This window comes from Drosophila willistoni (assembly GCF_018902025.1).
Source record: "Drosophila willistoni isolate 14030-0811.24 chromosome 2L unlocalized genomic scaffold, UCI_dwil_1.1 Seg168, whole genome shotgun sequence".
Taxonomy (NCBI): Eukaryota; Metazoa; Arthropoda; class Insecta; order Diptera; family Drosophilidae; genus Drosophila; species Drosophila willistoni.
The window spans coordinates 8,292,776-8,307,174 of NW_025814047.1; the positions used below are offsets into that span (position 1 = coordinate 8,292,776).

At 38.3% G+C, this 14,399-nt stretch overlaps 6 protein-coding genes across 6 annotated transcripts; 3 read left to right on the forward strand and 3 right to left on the reverse strand.

Moving 5' to 3' along the window:
* The first annotated feature begins 2,406 nt into the window (after positions 1-2,406).
* Positions 2,407-3,963, forward strand: LOC6652478 (acidic mammalian chitinase). The gene is made up of 2 exons (XM_002074790.4): positions 2,407-2,492; positions 2,557-3,963. Exons 1-2 carry the CDS (start codon positions 2,429-2,431, stop codon positions 3,915-3,917), a joined length of 1,425 nt encoding a protein of 474 aa, XP_002074826.1. The 5' UTR covers positions 2,407-2,428; the 3' UTR covers positions 3,918-3,963.
* A 1,780-nt stretch (positions 3,964-5,743) lies between these two features.
* Positions 5,744-7,576, forward strand: LOC6652477 (probable chitinase 10). The gene is made up of 4 exons (XM_002074789.4): positions 5,744-5,996; positions 6,056-6,232; positions 6,287-6,557; positions 6,612-7,576. The coding sequence occupies exons 1-4, from the start codon at positions 5,927-5,929 to the stop codon at positions 7,501-7,503; spliced, it is 1,410 nt and encodes a 469-aa protein (XP_002074825.1). The 5' UTR covers positions 5,744-5,926; the 3' UTR covers positions 7,504-7,576.
* Positions 7,562-9,323, reverse strand: LOC6652476 (chitinase-3-like protein 1). Its single transcript, XM_002074788.3, has 3 exons — positions 9,233-9,323; positions 8,720-9,179; positions 7,562-8,655 (listed from the first exon to the last, which is right to left on the reverse strand). Exons 1-3 carry the CDS (start codon positions 9,306-9,308, stop codon positions 7,779-7,781), a joined length of 1,413 nt encoding a protein of 470 aa, XP_002074824.1. The 5' UTR covers positions 9,309-9,323; the 3' UTR covers positions 7,562-7,778.
* Positions 9,324-9,385: 62 nt separating this feature from the next.
* Positions 9,386-10,194, reverse strand: LOC6652475 (39S ribosomal protein L54, mitochondrial). Its single transcript, XM_002074787.3, has 3 exons — positions 9,983-10,194; positions 9,786-9,919; positions 9,386-9,733 (listed from the first exon to the last, which is right to left on the reverse strand). Exons 1-3 carry the CDS (start codon positions 10,083-10,085, stop codon positions 9,572-9,574), a joined length of 399 nt encoding a protein of 132 aa, XP_002074823.1. The 5' UTR covers positions 10,086-10,194; the 3' UTR covers positions 9,386-9,571.
* A 226-nt stretch (positions 10,195-10,420) lies between these two features.
* LOC6652474 lies at positions 10,421-11,211 on the forward strand. The gene is made up of 3 exons (XM_002074786.4): positions 10,421-10,681; positions 10,747-10,869; positions 10,937-11,211. The coding sequence occupies exons 1-3, from the start codon at positions 10,516-10,518 to the stop codon at positions 11,125-11,127; spliced, it is 480 nt and encodes a 159-aa protein (XP_002074822.1). The 5' UTR covers positions 10,421-10,515; the 3' UTR covers positions 11,128-11,211.
* Positions 11,212-11,244: 33 nt separating this feature from the next.
* Positions 11,245-13,061, reverse strand: LOC6652473 (F-actin-capping protein subunit alpha). The gene is made up of 3 exons (XM_002074785.4): positions 12,722-13,061; positions 12,419-12,588; positions 11,245-12,357 (listed from the first exon to the last, which is right to left on the reverse strand). Exons 1-3 carry the CDS (start codon positions 12,963-12,965, stop codon positions 11,908-11,910), a joined length of 864 nt encoding a protein of 287 aa, XP_002074821.1. The 5' UTR covers positions 12,966-13,061; the 3' UTR covers positions 11,245-11,907.
* Positions 13,062-14,399: the final 1,338 nt, after the last annotated feature.

Genomic DNA, 14,399 nt, shown 5'->3' on the forward strand with positions numbered 1-14,399 from the left:
TCAATCCTAGCCAGGCTTAAAGCAATTATTAATGCCAATCCAAAACATTAAATTTTAAAATGCATTCCACCCATAACTCGCTTTTGCAGTCAAATCATGATTTTTTTGAAATCGATGACTAACTCTGACTCAATTTTGACGCCACAAAATGCTGTTATCGCATTTCTTATTATTTCAAGATATAGTCTTAATTGTGGATTCTTCTATAGTTGTATCTAGTCTTTTTGGTTAAATATTAAATCATTACAACTTTAGCGCTTTAGCGCAAATAAAAGGAGAAAAGCTGGCCAACTTATTTGGTCAATAAACATTTGATTTTTAAAAGTGAAGCAGTCAATAGTATTCTGATTGTTCTCATATATTGTATAACATATAATAATTTATAACAATTAATCTCAATTAATTTCGAATTGCACTCAAAAAATGGTAGGGTAGGGATACAGGATAAAACAAAGCAAGCAGTGCGCCGCAAAAGATTCTTGCGAATGCTACTTTATCATTTTGCTTGTCTGACAGCCGATGACCTTACTCCGTTTATATTAGCCATTTTTGCTCTGCTTGCTTGCTCCTTACCTTGATAGGTAAGGTACCTAATAGGTAAATATGTATGACATACCTTTGTTTGTATCTTGAAGATATCTGTAAAATAAATGTTTTTATTGATGAAACTTATTTAATCAGTTCTTATCAGTAACAGGAAAATATTGTCATAAGGGAGCTCATTGCGTATGCGTAATTATCGAATTGCGTTGGAGCATTTACTAGTAATCGACAAAGTCAGAAAAAATATATATATAATAGCAAACATTTAAACACGAATTTCATTTTAACTTTACATACATTTTATGTGGTTTACAAAACAGGAAAACTTTTGTTACGTTTTATCTATTATTGGAGATTGAATTAAAATACATAATAATTTACCATGAAAACATGCATCAACAATACTATCTGATCTATGTTGCATACCAAAAATACCCACTGACTGACTTTTAATAATACTATAGCTTTTCAAAGTATCGCCTTGCCACTTCACATACTTATTTATCTTTAAAATGCAGAAAATATTTTCACTTTCTTTCCCCATTTAGAGTCCGCTTACCTGTCTTTTCGGCATGTAACATATATCTCTATTCCGTAAGGAACATAAAGCGATGTGTTGTATCATTGTCTATCTTCCGTTTAGGCTTTTGAAGGACTTTTGTAAGGATACTCCATAATCAATACTACATTATCCTATTCTTGCCGAAATTAATTACGGTTCAAATAACTCTTAGGATGTAAAATTTAGCTATATGTAAAAAAATCAAGTATTTTACTGCATTTCCTTGAGTTTTTAATACATTAAAAGGAAGGACTTTTGTCAAGCTGATTTTAATGTTTTTTGCCAATAACTTCCATAGTTTAACTTTCTTAACAATTTGCTTTTCTCAAATAGTTTAAACTATGTATTTGTTTCCTTTATTATGGCATATACATTTTGTTTAATTTTCAATGCTCTTTACCGGAATAACGCAAAAACTTGGTCGTATGTAGAGTTTTGTCTCTAACTGTATATACATAATAATTTACAATGAAAACATTCATTAACAATACAAGAACTTTGGTTTGTCCAATACATACAATACATACATACAATACAAGAACTTTGGTTGGAATACATAAATTATGATGAACTCGATATAGAAATATGTACTTATAGTATTTGGAATAGCCCATATAGAAAATTAATCGATAGAATATTTTTAAAATATTGATGCAAACATGGTATAAAAAGGAAAAGTGAAAAAAAAGGATGTGAATGATAATGATTATATTTTTGAATTTTATGCAATGTCATTGAATGTCAGCAATATTTAAAAACATTTTTTGTTTGCTTGTTTGTTTACCTTTATTTCAATTACCCAGTTTTCGAAGTGCACCTCTTTTAGATATGGGCCATACAATAAATTAAAAGTATTCTCAATAAATCGAGAGTCAAATGCCTTAAGATGTCAAAGACTAGATTAGAATCTAGTTCATTGATTTTGTGAATATGTGAGTACTTCACAAAAATACAACCACGTTCATGAATATGAAAGTAATAAACTTAAAGTGTTGCACTTGAGGAGAATAGAAATTGTGGAGTTAGCTGAGTTGGTTATGTCTTAAAGTATTTTGCAAATCGGACTTAATGACAGAATTTATCAGAAATATGTAGGTACATCTACGTAGAAGTATTTGTATCAATGGATGCAATATATTCAAAGTTCTTTATGACGATAACAACATCTATTAATTTAATTAAATTATACGGCCTGATACGAATAAGCTGTAGATAAGAAATCAGGAAACGATAATCGAATCGGTTGGCCAGGTCTATATAAACACTGTTAAATCATTCGGGCAGCATAAGTAAAGAAGGAACCATCACCGAAGCAACGTCGTCATGAAGTTGTTCGGATTTATAGCCTTGGCTTGCCTCTGCCTCACGCAGATGGTGGCCACTGAAAGTAAGTTGGCTGGATTGCCAGTACCCATAACTGAATGTTCACGGTGCCACACGTCTTCTTGCAGAGCTCATCAATTGCTATTGGGGTACCTGGGCCAACTATCGTCCCGGCGATGGCAAATTCGAGCCCTCCAACATCAATCCACATCTATGCACTCACATTAGTTACACCTTCTTTGGAATCCGTGAGGATGGTGAGTTCCAATCACTGGACACCTGGCTGGATATGGATGATGGCTTGGGATTCATCAGCAAGACCATTGCCCTGAAGCAACAGAACCCGAAATTGAAGGTTTTGGCTGTTGTGGGTGGCTGGAATGAGGGCTCCATTAAGTACTCTGCCATGGCTGCCGATCCGGCTAAGCGCGCCAAGTTCGTTTCCTCTTCACTGGCCTTCATCCAAGAACATGGCTTTGATGGCTTGGACTTGGATTGGGAGTACCCAGCACAGCGCGGTGGCGCCGATGCTGATCGTGAAAATTTCGTGACTCTTCTGAAAGAGATTAAGGAAACATACGATAAATATGGCTTGGAATTGGGCATTGCCGTCGGCGCATCGGAAGCTTCAGCTATTCTGTCCTACGATATCCCAGCCATTTCCCAGCATCTGACCTTCATTAATGTCATGACCTATGATTTCCACATGGCTCTGGATGGCTATTTGGGCCTGAACGCCCCTCTACCGGAAGTGCAACAGTCTATTGACTACTGGCTGTCCGCTGGTGCTCCACCTGAGAAACTGATTCTGGGTATTGGTTTCTATGGTCACAGCTATCAGATGTCTGACAGCTCTCAAAATTGGCCAGGAGCTTCCTGCATCGGACCTGGTTCAGCTGGAGCGTATACCCGTGAGAACGGATTCTTGGGTTACCATGAGATTTGCCAAAACAACTGGGCTACAGTTTTCGATGAGGAAACCAGCTCTCCATATGCTTTCCAAGGCGACCAATGGATTGGCTATGACAATCCTGCCAGTATTGAGTTGAAGATGCAGCTGGTGGAGTCTCGCAACTTGGGAGGAGCAATGATGTGGTCCATTGAAACTGACGATTTCCGTGGATTGTGCGGCGAGAGCTATCCTCTTCTTAAGACCATGAACAGAGCCATGGGCAAGGAGGTAAACGACGAAGGAAGCAATGGCAATGGAAACGATGGAGGCAATGATAATGGAAACGATGGAGGCAATGGCAATGGAAACGATGGAGGCAATGATAATGGAAACGATGGAGGTAACGGTAACGGAAACGGCGGAGGATCCAACGACGACTGCACCAGCGATGGAACCTTTTTGCACAGCTCCGATTGCAGGTTCTACTATCAATGTGTAGGTGGCATTCGATACGATTTCGACTGTGGTGAGCAACTTCACTTTGATCCCAGTACCAATATCTGTAATTGGCCCAGTGAAGCCAACTGTCCGTACTAAAGTGGCCCAGAAAGTAAATCAATAAAAGCCAATTAAGAAAGCCAAACAAAAAAGTGAGATTTATACTTTAGTAGCTCTTTAAAGAGGGGCAAGAAAACGGTCAGGAGAGTTTGCACTTAGATCTCAAGTGATTTTAGACCCCCCAAGCAACATTAGACATTTTATATTTATGATAAGAGATAGTAAAATTAACGAGTATACTTATTTAGATTAGATTCAGATTTTCAAATATGTAGGAGGCATGTGTTTACCAACTTTTATTCGAAACAACTATGTCACCATTCAGGCTATTAGTCATCAAAAGAAATCTTGGAAATGTAATGTTTACGCTTTGTCTACAGTGTAAAGTCTAGGAATAAGTGTTATTCACCCCAACTGCATTTCTGTCGTGGCACTTTTGCAATGCATTTACGATTCAAGAGAATAATGTACTGACATATCAAAGTTAACTTATAACCAGAGGGCCGTGGCTAAATTCGACCGCGCCGAAGTTTGAATACCCTTGCTACTTTTTTAATCCTCTCTTCCGTCAACTTGAATCTTAATAAAATAAACCGGGTGTAATTCTTCGTCTTCATCTGATTTTTGCAACAGGACTGCACCAAATCCATCTATTGAAGCATCTGTATGAACTTCGGTTTCGTACTTCTGGTTATATATCTTTAAAACTGGATTTTCGGACAACTTCATCTTTAATAAATTGATAGCATACTCTTCTGCTGCACCTAGTTAGATTTTATTATTGGATTTCAACAAGTCTGTTAATGGCTTTGCAATGATTGCGTAGTTGGGTATAAATTTTCTGAAATACCCACTTAAACCCAAAAAACTTTGAAATTGCTTAGGTGTCTGAGGAATTTTGAATTTAGAAACGGCTTCAATCTTTTCGGTTGTCGGATACAACATCTGATTTTCAATAATATGTCCTAAGAATTGGATTAGTCTTTTCAAAAAATGGCACTTCTTAATGTTGAGTTCCAGTCCATAATCTTTGCAGGTAGTAATGACTTCTTTTAAATTTAAAACAGCTTCTTTTTCATCTTTTGCTGGAATTATTACGTCGTCTATGTAGGGAAGTGCAATACCTCGGCGAGTAAGGGGTCGAAATATTGCGTTAATGTGCCGTTCAAACACACCAGGCGAATTGGAGAGCCCAAAAGGTACTTTCTTAAATTGATATTGGCCATTCTGAGTTACAAACGATGTGTACTTTTTACTTGATTGGGCCACTGGTACGTCAAAAAAACCGTTTTTCAGATCTATTGTACTGAATACCTTTGCATCTTGGAGTCTATCAAGTTGGTCTTCAATAAGAGGCAGGGGAAAACGATCTTTTACAATTACCTTATTGATGCGTCTAAAATCAATACAAAGTATCGGTGAGCCGTCACACTTTTTGACAAGGACTACAGGACTTGTAAACTCTGAATTAGATTCTTCAATTATATCGTTGTGTATCCACTCTTCAATCTGTTCGTTGACTATTTTTGTTTAATTATAATAATTTAAGATATTTGGATTCTACGATTTGGATACTTCGATGTTTATCATCCAAGTATAGCCTGCTATCATGCGAACTTAGGACACTTATCACTTTTTCTATCGTGCTGTTATAATTCCTGAAAACTCGATTACGCCGTGTTGCCCCATGTGGCTTCCCCTATGTATGTATAAATCTTCGGTGGCATCAGTCCACCGGATAGTTGTCTAAATATCATCGTCAAATTTAGTAGTCGTCTGCTTTGCACGATAACAAATTATTTTCCTTTTAACGTCACAAACAAGCAACAAAGTTACCCTTGAATGTGAAATATACTTGACTCAGTCACTTCAACTAATATTCCTTAACTTAGTATACTCGCAAATCTAAACTTGCCTAGTTAGTAAAATTTCCAGAACCTCACAAAAACGTACTTATGTGAGGATAACTGTTCAGATCGGTTCTCCTTTTAGCTATCACATCGGGTGATCAAACCGTTTGTAATTTAAATTCCAAGTTTAATCAAGTAATGCACTGTCTAAAAGTGATACTTGCGTTAATCGCTTCACTGATCGTGGGTGGAGCAGCCAATTCGGACTGTAGGTAAAATCAATAATACGGGAATACATTTAGAATTAAACTTTCAAACCTCTCCTAGACAAAATCTTTTGTTATTGGGATGTCGGGTCCTTGCATTACAAGAACATTACACGTTTCTTTACTTGGGATTTTGATCCCGAGCTCTGCACACATCTGATCTACGGGTCGGCATTTAGTGTGACTGAGGAGACTGGCGAGTTGGAACTGACAGATAAATATGCCCTGGTGGAGAACGGTAAGTAGTAAGGGTAAGCAAAATTTTATTTGCCATTAATATCCAACATTACAGAATTTTTGAGGGTTGGCAAAAAGTTCAAAAAGCATGGAAACGTAGAAAAGCTAATTTTCTCGGTGGGTGGCTTCAATGATAGGTCTGGCAAGTTCTCGAAAATGGTCGGAGATGTTCATAGACGGGATCGCTTCTTCACCTCAATTATTGAGTTTATGTATCAGTGGAGTTTTGATGGTATTCAAATTGATTGGGAATTCCCCACGCAGCGCGGCGTACAACCAGAAGATCGCCGGAATTTCATTATGTTTTTAGAAGAGCTGAAGATAATGTAAGTCTAGATTGTCTCTGAATTTGTGATGTGTTTTACCTCATATGTTCGTAGTCTTGAGGAGCATGAATTCGTATTGATGACTGCCGTCTCCGGTCGCTTGGATCAGCAGACTCTGGCATTCTACGACATTCCGAACATTGTGAAGTATTCGGATTTTGTTGGCCTTGTGCTACACGAAAATAGCGACCCCTACAGGTCCCATCTTGGCTATAACGCCCCACTTCCTGATGTGAAATTTGCCGTCGAGCATTGGACGAAACATGGACAAACGCCCTCAAAGCTAGTTGTCGTGGTACCCTTCTTTGTGAGGTCCTACACAATGCAGCAAAATAATACAATGGTGGGTGCTCCTAGCAAGGGTCCTGGTGAGCAAACTCAATTCACGCGCCAACCAGGATTCATGACATATGGCGAATGGTGCCTACGGTCTGGCAAATGGAAGAAAATGTTCGACTCGAGAGCTTCTGTACCATACGCTTTCCGCAACAATCAATGGGTCAGCTACGAGGATGCCAGCAGCATTTATGCCAAAATGGCTGTGATTCGATCCCATCGATTGGCGGGAGCCATGGCATGGTCCGTGGATGTTGATGATCACGGCGGCAAGTGTGGCGAGCGGTTTCCTTTGCTGCGTGTGATTGTTGTAGCCATTGGTGATACCAAAACATTGACCACAGAGAAACCCACCACAGAGGGCATCGGTATTTGTCCCCAGGATGGTCTGTTCCGGCATCCCTGGGATTGTCAACAGTTCCACCAGTGTCGCGATGGTCAACGCGTTGACTACGAATGCGTCGATGGATACTATTTCGATCCGCAGGACGGCCAATGCAAACTGGCCAATTTGGTTAAATGTGAAAATAACTTTGTTACTTGGAAACCAGGGCAAAAGGGCTTCAATGTCGATAATATGCCATTGAATCTGAAGATTGTTTCCAATTAATGAATGAAAAGTAATTCTCCCATAAATGTCACTTAAAGTTTGTCCAATAAATCAGTAATTAGGGTACACTACAGCCAAAAAGGGAAAATATATTTGAAATTGGAATATCTATTCTCTATGGGTTAAGTACTTTCACTCATTTCTTAAAATACATTCAAGAATGAATTCTCTATTCAAAACAATGTTGAAATTAAGATAAATATTATAATATTCAAGAGTAAAGTTCTTATAGATACATTCCTTTCAGAAGTAGTGATTCTCCCTTCATAAGCTGCTTAGCAGTTAACTGTTTCGGCATAGTTACAGTTGCTAGTGATAGAATCAAAATGGAGTCCTTCAGGACAATCGAAACTGAAGCTGATGCCAGCATTACAATAGTAGAAGCGGGAACAATTAAGTGGATCGCGCATATAACCCATCGAAGTATGATCGGGACACTCGAAGCTATGTGCGGTGACTGTGGCGTCGTCTTCTTCTTCGTGCAGTCCCGTTGGCGTATTCTGGCCAAAGAGAACCTGATTGATTGCACGAAGTAGTGGATTTCGTCCTTCGCCACATTTTCCTTGGAAATCATCCGATTCCAATGACCAGATCATAATCCCGCCAAGTTGCTGATTCTTTGCATATTCCGCTTTAAGTGAAAGACTACGACGGTTCTCATAGCCCACCCATTGACGCCCTTTGTATGCGTAGGGCACTTGTTGGTCCGCCTGCCACTGTTGATTCCACTCGCTCAACTGTTCGCAAAGTTCATTATAGCCAAGGACCCCTGGTTCCCTGGAATAAGGACCTGCAATGCCACGCCCTATGTGGGGAGAGCCCGGTTCATGCTGCTCCGGTGAGAGTAGGGTGAAAGTGCGGCCGTAAAAGGGTACACCAAGTATGAGTTTCTCAGGCGGAGCACCGGCTTTCAGCCAGTACTTCACAATGGCATCTACATTGAGCTCCTGCTCCCGTGGCAAGCTGTCGTTAGATTTGGGAGAAAGCGGAGCATTAATCCCAAGGACAGCATCCCAAGGGCCATGCAAGTCGTAAGCCATAATGTTAATCAGATCTAAATAGGGTACCACCTCCGGTATGTTGTAGGAGATTTCTGCTGAAAACTGAGCAGAGCCTACCGCAGCTGAGAGCAGATAGCTAAATGGTTGAAGTCTGGAAAGAGGAAGCTAAGTAATGACATATCTACTTTTGGAGACAAGTCATTTTTGTGACTTACCCCTCCTTCAGCTCTTTTAATAGCGTCACAAAATTCTGACGGTCATTTAGATTTTCCAAGCTGTGTCGCTGTCCCGGATACTCCCAGTCCAAGTCTAGCCCATCAAATCCATGACGCTGCAAAAACTTGACCACGTCGTCAATAAATCTCGAACGCTTCTCCGGGTCGCTGGCCAGCAAAGAGAACTTTTTCGATCCCTCGTTCCAACCGCCCACTGCCACTAGAGTCTTTAATGTGGGATTCTTCAATTTAAGGGCGTTAAATTTTTGCAAGTTCCCCCGTCCGCCATTGTCCTCCAAGTCCAAATAGGGATCAATAACTCGGAGTGACCCATTCTCATGAATACCCAAGAAGGCATAGACCAGGTGCGTGCAAAGAAAAGGATCAATGTCCTCCACGCCGAATTTACCTGATCCAGGACGATAAACGGACCAAGTACCCTGGTAGCAAACAACGTGCTCTGCAAAAAGGATTGAAAAGCCTTAAGAAATCAAAGTCATGTGTCTTTCTCACTTGTCCTTTGTCCCTGGATGTGCGCCACAAGGACGAGTGTTCCCGCTATTAGTCCTAATATCAGCCTGCTCCACATTCTCTTTTGATATTAATGAAAACTTGCACAGCTTGGCCTCTATTTAAGCAATTGTAAAGGTGGCAGAAACAACTTGCTTTTATCAGAAAAATATTGTATATTGTATTTGCAATCAAAGTGTTTACAAGGCAAATATCATGCAACATCAACACTCTGTAGAATGGACATAATTGCACACTTAACATGGGTTGAAGGTCAACATTTCATTCTATTCTCTTGGGTCTTTTGATAAGACCTTAAAGCTACATAAACTCTGGAAACTCTTAAAACTTCTTAAGTTTGGATAATTGATTGTTTCGCCGAAGCGCCAGCTTTCGCAGACGTCTCCAATATTGTTTGCTGTTGGGATCCAATTCGTCTAGAGGAATAATACGTTCTGTATTTAGCGTCCACAGCCATTCGGGATACTCGGAGTCCGGTTTGAGCTACAAATGGAAAGCAGTTAGTCGGCTGCACAGAATGGAAGTCTTAACTCACCTTAATATCCTCGCCAGATTTTAAATAGTTGCTCCCACAAACGTAGTTCACCAATTTGGTGGCGTCCGTTTCAACAGGTATGACTTTCTTCTCCATAATAGGTCCCAATTTGCCCAGCTTTTTCTTTTTGCTAGCTGGAAGTGGTTAATAAATAAGCAGGAGTGATGTATTCCTCATGTCGTCATGATTCTTCTTACCTGCTGCTGCCGGCTTCGCCGCAAACGAACGTACCAGCGCTGGAAGTGGTGCCACCAAAATTCGTTGCTTCGCCAAACTTAATGCCATTGTTAAATTGTTCATAGTTGCTATATATTTATATATCTTCTGTGTAGAGCTGTGATTTCATTCAGAATTAAACAAATTTGTCCAACTATTTACGATTACGAAATGCCTTAGCTCTTTCAAGCAGTAATGCCAATTTAGCTTGTTGATAAATATCAAGATCAATGAAGAAATTATCAAATAAAATATTAATATTAATTCCAATTAACACTTTCTGAACTAAATAATATTATTTTTTTGTATTGTGAAATTAGAATACTCCGCTAAAAGATTTTTAAATTATACTTTCAAAGTAAAGTTTTCCTAAAAAAAGGCTAAACCGCCAGTACTGCAACTGTCACACCGAACTGGCTAAAACTACGTAACCTGATTAAATTCTAACGTGAAACGGACAAAACATTATGAAAACACAGAGCACAACAAATCGAGAACATATTTTTTACCTAAAATGCCGACGATTCGAATACCCTCAAATAAAACACTAGGAAAAATCTGCGTATACGGAGCGGTAGCTTCTATATCAGCTGTTATGTTTATGCGATGGAAGTTGGAAGATCGGGTAAGGAACGAAAATTACTATAAATTGGCTATTCAGGCTGTCAGGTCTCACAAAGGTAAGAACAAATTGGGATTTATATTTATTTATCAAAATAATTCAGTTAAAAGTTTTCTTCTAAAGGTGCCGTAAGCTTATTGGGAGAACCGATAAAGGAATCAGGTTTTGATATGTCCGATGTAAACAATTCTTGCAACGCTGAAAAAGCACAGTTTGAGGTGTCCGTAAGAGGCAGCAAAGATAAGGGTATGAACTTTTAGTCGTGAAAGTCTAAATTAGTATTCTTTTAATCCTTTTTTTTTTAATTTACCAGGCAAAGTTTTTTTTTGGGCTTCCAAATCCGATAATGGCTGGCTAATTGATCGGTTAGAGTTGGAAACTAAACAAAATCCCAATAAACGTTTTCTGCTAAAAAAGTCATCAGATGCTCCAGTTTACGCTTTGCCCAACAATCTCGCAGTTGACTCTGATTCTAAATCCTTTTTAGAAAGTTCGGATCCGTGATATTATTAACTTAATTACATAATTTGTTAACTACCAATTAAATCTTTTGAGTGGCCATTAAATCTGATTTAGTAAAAAATTCAAGTTCAAGTAAATGGAAATGAGTTACTGAAGGTATTAACGAATTATTGATTTTAGTTTATTCTCATTAAATTTGACTAATTTGCAAGCAGTACTTAAATATTTATTGTTTGTTACAAATCTTAAAAAAAACGAAAAGTATCTTTATTGTTATTCATGGAAAAGCTAGAACTCGTTTTATTTACCGTCCATGGATTAGATTCTAAATGTAGTTTGAAAAAAATGAGAACGGTGCACATTCAAAACTGTATTTGCTTTTCGAACGATAAAGGCGACATTTGGTGGTGATCCAAGTCCAAAAATTAATTGAATAATCTGTGTGTATATATATATATATATACATATTTATATATATGAGTGCGTGTATGCAAATGTTTATGAGTTTTTATGCACTTTTTTGTAAATGTAACACATTTTTTATATATATATATATATATATAATATATGCATGTATGTATATATAGAAATAGATACATCATGGTTGTATGTATAAGTTCAAGCAAATTACAGACATTGAATTCATTTCTTTAATAATAAGCGCTAACATGTTCTCTGCTTCTCTCACTAAGCAATCCTGCTCAGTTTCTGCACATCCCTCTACAATACTCGCTTGGCCGTTGCAAGTGGAAGACTATTTGGCCGTTTATTTCCCGTCTGGGGGCCTGATTCTGGCATCTCTTCCGCTTGCTGCTCCTGGTCTTATTGGGTTTTAAGCTCCTTGCCAATACTATAGGAAACAATTTTGCTCCAGTCGATTTTGGTTCTGGTAATGGGCAGTTGTCGACGCATTGCCTTAAATGTTGTGTCCGACATGGTTTGATAATTCTCCGAAATGGCCAATTGATATTCATTTTCGGCCTCTTCGATGAGACGAATGACTTCCTTTGCGAATTGCTGTTCATTTGAAATTACTAAGCTATCGCGACACTCTTTCGAGGACACTAGCTGAACGTTGCCGTCCTCGTAATAGTGGACCTGAACCTTAAGCACGCCTTTCAGTTCAGCAGTGCCACTACCCGTTTGAAAGGTCACATGCCACTGGGAACGCCACCGTCCATTCCAGTAATTTTTCGGCTGGAACTGATGATCTTCAATGCAAATAGTTAGTGTGATCTGATTGCCCTGCGATTTTCCAAACACTGAGCTGACCTGCAAGAGCAAAAGATTAGAACTGCTGCGATATCTCAAAGGCAAAAAATCATGTGTTTACCCCATGTCTATAATGATTGGCAGTATAGGCCAGCGCTTCGAGGTCTAAGGCTGCCCGCCAGGGCTCGGCATTTGCATCAGCATCTACATCCTGATATTCGGAGGCCTCTTTCCTTAAGTGATCGTATTTGAAAGTTTGTTTGGTGCGAGGATCATAGAAGCGACCGTTTCCTGTAAATAACTCTTATCAGTATCAACATACTTTGACAAAGCACCAGTGAATAGTGATATCAACCAATTATCGAATACCAGTTAGCGTTAATGAGTCATGGTCTCCATTTGCCCATTTATGGTAAAAGCTTACCCAAATCGTTGTATTCCGATATGATAGAATTGTGCTCACTGCCCTCGATGCGCACCGGTGTCAACTGGTCCTTGTTATACTGTGAGAAGGCGTGGCTGGCCCCATCCTTCAGTAGGGTATCATTCTTTAGCAGCTCGCGGACATCGTTGAAGACCTCATTGAATTCGCCGGGTGGAGCATGGAGTATAAAATCGGACACAATTCGCACCTTCTCGGCATCCGTTATCTGTGCAGCTGGCTCCATAATAATTTCCGATGGATTCCTTAAATGATTCACAAAGCAACGACAAAGAAATTAGTTACTTTTTCTTTCGCTTTGTTTTTATCGATGAGCTAGTATTTGCCCACATGTATCGATATTTCTATCGATAACGGTTTACGGTCATCAAAAAATAAATAAATAAATTTAATTTTAAATTTTAAATCAATCAAATATAAATTCTTAATTTCGTTTCTTAATTATTATATAACTTTTTAATATATTCTGTAATGTAATATGTGACTACACACTTTTAATATCAAAAACCATGTAAATGAATATAAATAATTTACAAAGTTAGTTTTAACTAGAGAGCTGCATGAATGATAAAAAAAATCAATTCGAGTAAAGAATATTCAAAACCAAATGAATGAATGTAATGACTTTGAAAATCAACTTTAAGTAAATAATTGTGCGACGTAAAAATCAGTCGCACAACATTCGAACGAAACAAAACGAATTGGATGAGTTAGAAAGTGAGACAATGAGTTGCTATGATTCGAATGCATTCGAATCCCAATTCTGATTTTAGTACACCTAGACCTCGCTTTGCGTTGGGGATACGTTCCAAAAAAACACGACGCAAACTGAAACGACGCAAAGTGAATTAAGATTTTCTATAGGCAACCATGGAAAGATCAAAGATAGGTTCCCGGGCCATGAAAATACGAATTTTTAGAAAGAAAAATTGAACAAAGTAAACATTTAAAAACAAAAATGTTATTGCATTCATTCATTAAAAAAAAACTGCTTCCATTAAATCAAAATAACCTATTCAATTATTTATCTTTATGAGTTTTTAGTGGCTTCGTTCACCAAAAATTTGTCCAGAGTTTGGTGAATAGCTTTTTTTTGTAAATTTTAATAAATTTCTTGGTAGCAGTTGATGTTTGCAGCTACCGCCTGGGATACCTTAAAACTTCTGTCATTGTCAGGATCGTTTTTTATAAAAATTCTCCATTGCTTCGTCAAACAAGCCCATCGCTAAACACTGTTCTACGAACATTTCTACTAAACCTTCCCCGAGTTTTGATAGCAAGACGCAATTATAAACAGAAGTAGGTACGCTAGATGTCAATGTTAAAAAACGTAAAACTGACAAAAATCAAAGGCAATGTTGGTAAAAGTTGATATTGGCGTTGCCACAATGGCTGATTAAGAAAAAAAAGTTAAACACTCGAACTCAAAACAACGCAACAACGAGAATTTAACGATGCACAGTGAAAATTAGTACTAATAAAGCAGCGACGCAACTTCGAAAAAACGCAAAACGAAACGACGCAAAGCGAGGTCTAGGTGTATTTATTATTTATTTGTATTGTATGTATATTATGGAGTAGAAAATATTATTTTTTATAATATATTAGATAGCCTTATTTATGTTTTCACGGTTCGTGGCAACTAGGAATCTAATTTAGA